The sequence below is a fragment of the Mercurialis annua genome, linkage group LG5 (genome assembly GCF_937616625.2).
Source record: "Mercurialis annua linkage group LG5, ddMerAnnu1.2, whole genome shotgun sequence".
Taxonomy (NCBI): Eukaryota; Viridiplantae; Streptophyta; class Magnoliopsida; order Malpighiales; family Euphorbiaceae; genus Mercurialis; species Mercurialis annua.
The window spans coordinates 41000418-41010051 of record NC_065574.1 but is presented as its reverse complement, the minus strand read 5'-3'; the positions used below and the strand labels follow the sequence as shown (position 1 = coordinate 41010051).

General features: G+C 36.9%; 1 protein-coding gene across 1 annotated transcript; it reads left to right on the top strand.

The window, feature by feature from the left end:
• Positions 1–7196: 7196 nt before the first annotated feature.
• Positions 7197–8031, top strand: LOC126681853 (uncharacterized). The gene is made up of 2 exons (XM_050377407.1): positions 7197–7964; positions 8020–8031. The coding sequence occupies exons 1-2, from the start codon at positions 7197–7199 to the stop codon at positions 8029–8031; spliced, it is 780 nt and encodes a 259-aa protein (XP_050233364.1).
• Positions 8032–9634: the final 1603 nt, after the last annotated feature.

The following is a 9634-nucleotide window of genomic DNA, read 5'->3' as shown; positions in this document are numbered from 1 at the left end:
TATATAAGTTACTTAATAAAAGTAAATGATAACATAAACTCATAACATGGGAGCACTAATCCTAACTCCACCATGCTCTGTAAGCTAGAGGTGGCCATGGGTCGGGTAAGCCCGTGAACCGGCCTGGAACCGGCCTGGAACCGGCCCGGTCGAACCCGGCCCGGAACCGGACTAAAACCGGCCCGGAACCGTACAAAGGGCGGTTCCGGGCCGGTTCCAGACTTGTTGAACCGTGAACCGGCGGTTTTGGGTCGGAACCGGCGGTTCAAGGGTCCAACCTGTTAATAAAAAATATATATTATATATTTAAAATATATATTATATATTTATCATATAATATATTTACTTTTGCAATAAAATATATGTTATATTTGTTTCAATTAAATTTTTAGTTAATATTTTAATTTTTTTTTTAAATTCTTTATTTTCTTGTAATATTATCTCCGTGAGTTATTTGATTGTTAAATTACAGTTTTTAGTAATTAAATTTTAATTTTATTGTTAATTTTTTTTCTAAACCGTCTTAAACCGGAACCGTCCAGTTCAGAACCGTCATGAAACCGTCTCTTATGCGGTTCCGTACCGGTTCCACGTTTTCTTGAACTGTGACCTGGCGGTTCCGAACCGAAACCGCCGGGTTATGACCCGTGGCCACCTCTATTAGAAGCCATGATCCAACTTTGTAGCTTGAGTAGTATACGGGTCTAGAAAATAAATATAAATTAATACATAATTATAAATAACACCGACCTAACTCTAGATTATTCTAAATAAGACTATAAACAACCACATAGTACAAACAACCCATAATAAGTAAAACATCAATACTTAACTAATTAACCGAACAGATACATCTTCCATCAAACAATGGCATTCAGGTTTTAGTCGTGCTCCATGATTTTAAAGTCAATTTCTGGAAAATATCATTTTGAACTCAATGATAATAATCAAAATAATCTCAAATCATAATTAAATATCAAGTTGATCGAGTTCTCACAGTTTCCAAGCCCAACTCTCAAATTGGAAGACTAAAGTTCATCCCGCGATAACTAAGAGTAGAATATAAACACAACTTCTCATAAACCTGGAAAATACATTTAAAACATAATCTCAATATCTCATTTAAAGACAAAGGAGTACAACATCTACCAAAGCTCAAGCCAAGCCATCCATAAACTCAACAACACATGTGAGTAGCTCAATAATCATGCCTAAAACTCTATACATCAACCATATCATGTAGATCACATGGAAACAAACATCCCAACTCAATTTAGCATACCCGAGCCAAATCATTTAAACCCTAACATGATTATCAACCAAAACCAACAATGTCGAGCCAAAGAATCCACATATAATATGGCAAATAGGATATCTAGCATGTGAATCCAACCATTCATCAAAAACAAAAAGTATCATACCAATCTCTACACCATATCACAAAACCCAACTCAATAAACCACCAAAATCAACAATCAAGAGTCACAAGGCTTACCTCTTGAAGGTTATCCATGCTAGAACATAAGATTTGAGAGAAAACACGCAAAAAGCTCCAAGCTTCAATAATGGAGTTTGAAATAAACACCCACACTTTGCCAAACCTAAGAGAATAAGATCTAGAGGAGGGAAAACCAATAGGTTTTTATAATTCAAGCTTCTATTTGACTCAAGAATGGATGTAAAGAGTTTTGGGGAGTATTTTAATAGTGGGTTCAAAAGCATTAGGCTTTTATTGGAGTTTGTGGGTGAGGGGCGAATGGAAAAGTGGCCAATTTATAAAAACCCGTTTTCCTCAGACATGGGGTCTGGTTGGACCATCCTTGGTATGATCAGACCAAGAGAGAGAGCTGTTGGTGGTTCGGTCAGACCACTCTTGGTCTGATCTGACCAAACTGAAAAAAACCCCTGGCTAACAAGAAAACCTTGGGTCCGGTCAGACCACCTTGGGTCCGGTCAGACCACCTTGGGTCCGATCGAACCAAGCTTAAAAAGGTTAGAACTTTTACTTTATTTTTCAAACAAATACAAAAATATTGAGGCACCAACCAAACCCAACCACATTAAACAAACTTCAAAACATTAATATGGGCAAAAACGTTACTCCAAACTAGCTCAGTTACGTCGAGAAACTAGTTGGAACAAAACAACAAAACTGATTTGGAACCTAATGGATATTACTAGATCTATGTTTGATACTCAATTGAAACTCAAGAGATTCAAGTATCGAACCTCAAAATTCTCCCAAGTGATAATTTTATCGCTACACAATCTGGAATAAGTTGGAAATACAACGAACGTAATGCCATAAATGTAAGGGATATTACAATCATAGCCTTGAAGATCGATACCTTCTGTAAGCCCTAAAGAAATTGTCTCAAGAAACAAAACTCTCAGACTTTCTACTGCTAACACAAACAACATCAGAGATAGGGAGTTGCCTTGTCAAACCCCTTTACCCATAGTAAATTTTTTCGATGGACTCATATTGATCATAATTGATACCTGTGGGGAGTTAGAGAAAGAAGATATCCAATATGTTCAGGTATTGTCAAAACTCATTCTAATAAGCAGTTTCATAATAAAATCCCATGAAATAGTTACAAAAGCCTTCTTGAAATCCAACTTAATAAGTGATGGATCTGGTCTTCGTGACAGGTTATGAATCTCTTTTAATAGCCTTTGACCTGCAAAACACGGGTTAGACTGCTCATCGGAAGGTGGTTGTCCGATGGGCACTCCGATGTCTAGTATTAAGCTTAAGAGAGTATTGTAATTGTAATATGTTTTGTGTTTAAGCATACCTCAACCTCTTTATATAGTTGTAGTGAGTGAGTACCTTATAGAGTCCAAATAGGACAGGGATTCATATTTGGCATGCGAATCCAAATATTTCATGGAGTTTATTTAGAAATGAACCTCCTAAATAAGGTTATCTTCCTTGAATAGGAGTATGACTCCGAATAGGAATGTATTTTCTTATTCTTTTAGAATATCTAGGTCTTCCAGAATCCTCATTTATTATTGATATCTAGATTCCTGGATCCTTGAATATCCATATCTGGATCTGATCACCGAATCCCATAGGATTCATTCTACTGTTTATTATGGCGAATCCGTATAGATTCTTCTTGATCTTGATTGTCTTTAATATATCATTCTTCAGCGGGTCTCGAGGTACGCCTCAGTAGGCGAATCACACAGAACTCGGTTCATAATATTCTAATACCATCAATAAGAAAAATTGTTTCTTTCTTGAATTGTAAATTTTATATTTATAGCATATAGGTTTTTAGGTTAATGGTGAAAGCTAAATATCTATTTAAAGAAATAAAAAGTCACTTGTCATTCAATTATTTTTCAAAAAAGAAAACATTCATATAAAAAACGTAATTTTAAAAATATACATTCCCCCATTTTAAAATTAAAAATTTATCATTATATCAATTTATATGTACAATATTAATACATTTAAATCATCAAACATCAAATCTCTCTAAAAGTATACAATAAATAAATCAATTATTCTTAATTCAAAACTATCAACTAATAAATATTAAACTATTAATTATGAGTAAAACACATTTAAGCTATTAACTAATATTAAAATACTTATAAAATACTTAGCTATCCTATATCATCATATTCATTATTTGTCACTGTTAAATTAATAAAAATAACTTTATACTGATAATTTAATACAATTGTTGTGTAACTTTACAAAACTAAATTAATATATATATATATATATATATATATATATATATATATAAATTATTATTATTATTACTTAGATTATTGAAATAGAAAAGAATACGTATTAAAATTTTAGTCGAATAACTAATGAATATTTAAAATGTTTTTTTTTATGAATAAATATTTAAAATGTTAATTTTGTAAAATATTTAAGAGGTAAAAATCATAACTCATAGAATGACGGTTGTTGTGCTAGAAAACGATTCAAATACTGAATTGTTTTTAGGAGTACTTAGCCGGTCGGTGAGGGACAATGGTTCATCCTCGCTTCTTTTATTTGAGATATTGGTGTAATTGATTTTGGAGGTCACTGTACTTTTCAAAAATTACGAAATGGTGACCGAATTTCAAAACGTAACATTTTAGTTACTATACTATTTGGTTATGAAGATAGAAGGATTTTTGGTCACTGAAGAAAAAAATTTCTAGTCGATTTTTTGTTGAATGTGTGTATATATGAAATATAAGGTATTATTTGGCATAAATAATGAAAATTTTATTACTACAATATGTATAATTTGACCGTAAAACACTTAAAACATCCCAAAATCACATAGTTAAAAGTTTGCTAACCATTTTGTTACGTTTGAAGTTCTATCTCCTTTTTGCAATTTTTGAAAGGTACAGTGACCCCTAGAATCAATAATCCGAGATATTGATTTAGTTTAATGATCGATGGAGTCTTCCTTCTTAACGGATTAACCTGCAAAACATAGGTTATAACGCTAATCGGATGATGGTTGTCCGATAAGCACTCTAATACTTAAGTAAGTATTTGATCGTTTGTAATAGTTTAAAACCTTGTAGAGTAACCGTAATAATGTGCGTTGATAGGCAATACCTTGAGCCTCTTATATAGTGTAAGGTTAGGGCAATATTTAATAGTGACCGAATAAAATTATGATTTCTATTTAATAGTAGATACAGTTTGAGTAGGATTCTCTAATGATATTCTAGATGGTTTAGAAGTCTTCTAGACAATGACAGAACCTTATAAATTTATGAGTTGTATTCAGATAAGTATTTTGTGTTTGGATAAGGTAGTATCTTATCGGAGTGCTGATGATTATCAGAGTGATACTATTTCCGAACCCTAAAAGGTTCGGTTTTAACAGGCGAATCCTAAAAATTTCGCCTTAGGAAGGCTAATCCTTAGGAATACGATTGTTCATTTAATCATTAAGTTAATCTCCTATACTTGATAAGGTTCGAAGGACATAGATCCACTATTGGACCTATAAATTTAGTTTCCATCAATTAATATTTTTTAAGAAAAATTATAAAATAGACCGTATAAATTTTGTTTATGATAAATTTTATTTTATAAGTTAAAATAAAAGAAATTTGATTTGTTTGGGTTTGAAAATATAATTCTTTTATTTTTTAAAAAATATAATTAATTGTTTAATTAATTATTACTTAGAATGTATAATTATAAATTTGGGCTAGTCCTAATAAAATATCAAATGTTTGTGGGTTTTGTCAGTTATTGATGGATACTGAATCATACAATAGTAACAGTGGAGCCGAGTCACAGGAGATCCATTCTCGGTTGATGCCGGACTCCCAATAAAGACCTGAATATATGAAGAAGGCGCCGAATCCCTTGAGATTTGCCAATATACCGACGAAGACCGGATCCCATAGGATCCGCCCAAAGCGCGTTAATCTGGGATTCGGGTAGATCGCAATATCTAGAAGTATCTTCCTATTTGGACACAATCTCCGAACATGGAAAGATAAGCTCTATCTTAGGAAGACGAGACTATTTAGAAAGACGTTCCTAAATAGGACTCATGTCCGAATAAGGTAGATCACGACAAATCAAGATGAATCTCTACAAAGTAGCCCGATCCCTACAAAGTAGGATTCACTTACCTACTATGACTTTACAAGGTATATTCAGCTACTATAAAAGGAGCATGAGGTATGTCTAGAATCACAACTACATTTTATACTTAAAACGCTGCTCAAAGCTCTAAACTGACTTTAGCATCGGAGAGTTAATCGGACCACCACCGTCCGGTTAGCTTCTACCCTGTTTTGCAGGTCTCATTCACCAGTTCAGAAGGCAGACTCCATCAATTGGCGCCGTCTGTGGGAAAAGCTTAACTAAACTTCAAATCGAAGGAGCTTTTCTGAACTCAAAACAAATTTCATTGAATAAGATGACTTCTGAAAGAGTGAACCTGAAAGACAAACAAACAATGGATCCAAAAGGCACGCCGGAAATAATCAACATGACGGAAGACGGGATCCACAACTCCAGAGGGAAAAAGTGACCCCGGAGGGCCTTCTTTTTCAACACCTCAATATCAAACTAATCCGATGAGAGGAAGCAACCCAATTGCTTTCAACCTAAGCACTGAAGAGCAACCAACGCCAGGCATGGCAGCACAAGATTCGTACAACGAGATGCTGAAAAAGGTACTAGAATCTGTTCAGGCAAATCTGGATAGATTGGCTAGTGAAGCAAAAAGAACGAATGATAGGCACGAAGAAACTATGAAAATCTTAAGGGAGAATTTCATCCCAACGGCTCCGAGAAGAAGAGGAAGAACAGAAAACACAAATCCAAGCCGCCGAGAGACAAGGGGAGAAAATAACAGAAGCAGAGAACCTAGAAACGGAGGAAATGAGGAAAGAGACGAAACGAGAAACCGACGGGAGAATGGAAACAGAAGTGACGAAGAAAGCCCAGGCAATCAAAATAATGGAAAAGACAAATCCAACGAGCAATCCCCTGAAACACCCAGAAATGAGCAAAATCAAGACGATGCCCGAAGCGGATTAAACTCAAAAAGAGAAAAACAAAGGGAGAAGGAGAAAGAAGATGCCCCACCAAAAAGCAAGCGACAAGACAAAGAAGCGGGGAAAGAACAGCCAAAGAAAAAACGCCAAGAAGGGAAGGGCGAATCCTCGAAGTTGCCCCAGAAGAGCAAAGCCACATACGTAGTGGAGGAAGACTTGGAAGAGAAGATTGCTAAAACACTCAAAAAGTTGAAGTCGGAGGAACTGGACATAGACGGTCTCAGGCTGAAAGGATCGCCCCTTTCACCCGAGATCATGGAAGAAACCATCCCATATAGCATGAAACTACCAGTCCTGCCAACCTTCAACAGAGAAGGAGATCCCCGAGATCACACATCCAGATTCACGGCCACCATGGGGCTACTTAGCGTATCAGACGCTATTTATGCAGGGTCTTCCCAACCACGCTCACGGGCACCGCCCAGAGGTGGTACAACAAGTTGAGACCAGGATCAATCAAGAGCTTCGCTTCGCTCTCAACGGAATTTCTCAACAGATACCTCACAAACATACCAGCAAAAACTACCACCAGCATCCTGAGATCCTGCATCCAAGAAGAAGAAGAAACCTTACGAAGCTACATCGAACGGTTTAACAAGCAAGCTATGAAGATTGACAACCTAAACATCGATATGGCGATCGAAGCACTGCGAGAAGGAACACGATTCGGAAAACTGGTAGACAAGCTACTGGTTAATAAACCCACGACTTTCTCGAACTTGATGGGCATTGCCCAGAAATACTTCAAGCTAGACGAAGGGCAAAGGGCGATTCGCGGAAAAGAAGCAAAAGGAAAAGAATCGAAAGAGAAATCCAAAGAGAAGTCGAAGTCGAAATCCGACGATAGGAGAGGAAGGCCAGAAGAAAATAGACGATTCGCCCCCCAGACAAGATACGAACCAAGATATGACCCCAGAGATGACGAGAACAACTTCACACCGCTGAACACCAGCCGAACTAACGTCCTCATGTGGATCAAAGAAAACGTCAAGAATGTGGTATGGCCACCGAAGATGAAAGCCGAGATAAGGGACACGAGAAAATACTGCAAATTTCACAAAGACTATGGACATGATACGGATAGTTGCAGAGATTTGAAGGTCGAGATTGAGAGAATGATCGACACAGACGAACTAAGGAAATTCGTGGCCCGAAAAGAGAAGAGCAATGACAAAGGAGAAAAGAGAAGCAGGGATGACAAAACAAAAGAAAAAGAAGATGAGCGCCCATCCAAAATATTGGGAACCATACATATGATCAATGGAGGTGGACACACCAGCTCTACAATTAGAAGAAAGCAAAGGAGAGAAGTGATGAACATTAGAAAAACTCAAATGCCACCCGTAATCTTTGATGTCGAAGATTATGAACATGTCAAAGCACCTCACAACGATGCCTTGGTAGTAACTACTATCATTGAGAATTGGAACATGGAGCGAATCTTAATCGATGAAGGAAGCGCAGTGAACCTTATGACAAACGCGGCGTACAAAATGCTTGGAGGAACCGCATCGAGGTTGCACCGAGTCCCGATTCCATTATCAGGACTCGGGGGCCCCTCCATCAATTCGCTAGGAGCAGTTACCTTGGAAGTGATAATCGGCCCAGAGAGAGGAATCAACAAGAAAGTCATGTCGCTATTTAACATAGTAGACATGGAATTAATATACAACGCCATCCTCGGAAGACCCTTCCTTCATGACTCAGCTGCGGTAACTAGCATAAGAGCATTGGCAATGAAAATACCAACCGAAAAAGGAGTAATAACGCCGAGAGGAGATCAGAATATCGCCAAGAAATGCTACGACGAGTCTGTAGTAGATCTTCAAGAGAACAAGATCGAGAAGAAGGAAGAATAGGAAAGAAAAACGACCCATCGCCAGTAACGATTATATATCTTACCTGATGGCGTCAAAACTATCTTTAATGTTTTGTATGCAGTCTTTTTATCAATAAAAGTTCAATTTCCCTACTATATGATTAGCCAGACGAATCACTAAAGAAACAAAAATCAAGAACTGCTATGAATGATTAAATCAAAGATGAGCAATAAATGAAACTATGAGTTTAGATTAACTCAGAAAAAGGCAAATCGACAAAAAAAAGGCAAATCGACAAAAAAGAGTTTAGATTAACTCAAAATAAGAGCAAAATTACTAGTTTTAACTCAAATAAAAGAGTTTAGATTAACTCTGTCAAAATAAAAACGCTAAAACGGGGTTTAGGGTAACTCCCGAGGCGAAACGAATATCTAAATCAAGCATCGACTCGGAGACATTAAATAAAACAGAAGCAAACACTTATATTGGAGCAAAAAGAAGATATATTCATAAATCGCGAATTACAAATAGAAATCAAGATATAATAAGAAAAAACAAAATACAAAAGAAACAAAATCTATTTAGCACGATCCTTACACATCCTATCAAGAAGATCGCGAGCGATGGCTTGAGGATCCAACCCGTTAACTCCAGAAAGATCAACATTTGGGTTTTGCTCCAGAAGCTTCCTCCCAATTGCAAGGCGATACTCGCTAATCAAAGCAGAATAAAAAGCCTTCGTATCAAGTAGACGGATATGAAGCCCTTCTACCTCTGATCTTAGCTTATTTCTCTCCTCGCCAACAAGAGTATTGATTCGAATGAGCTCTTCGATCTCCTGAGTCAAGTCATTAGTTCTCTTTTCGATCACTTTGACTCGGCGGTCATTAATTGCATCTTGCGCCTTAAGTTGCGATAAAAGCGAATCATGCTCCTCTAAGGATGCCTTCAATTTTGCCCTCTCAGACTCGGACGTCGCCAGAAGCGAAGATAGACGCTCGACCTCCTCCTCAGCACACTGACGGCGGTCATTCAACACCAAAACAGACTGAAGAGCCTACAACACAAGAAAATAAACCAAATATAAATAAGGAAATAACGAATTCAACAAACAGTATACTCAACGAAAAATCAACTTACAGAGAATCCATGAAAACAAGCAAGATCGGAGAGTTCCTGCCCCGGCCTAGAGCAAAACCAAGTAATGTCGTCAGGAATCGCCGAAGTCCTAATGTATTCTGGCAACACCC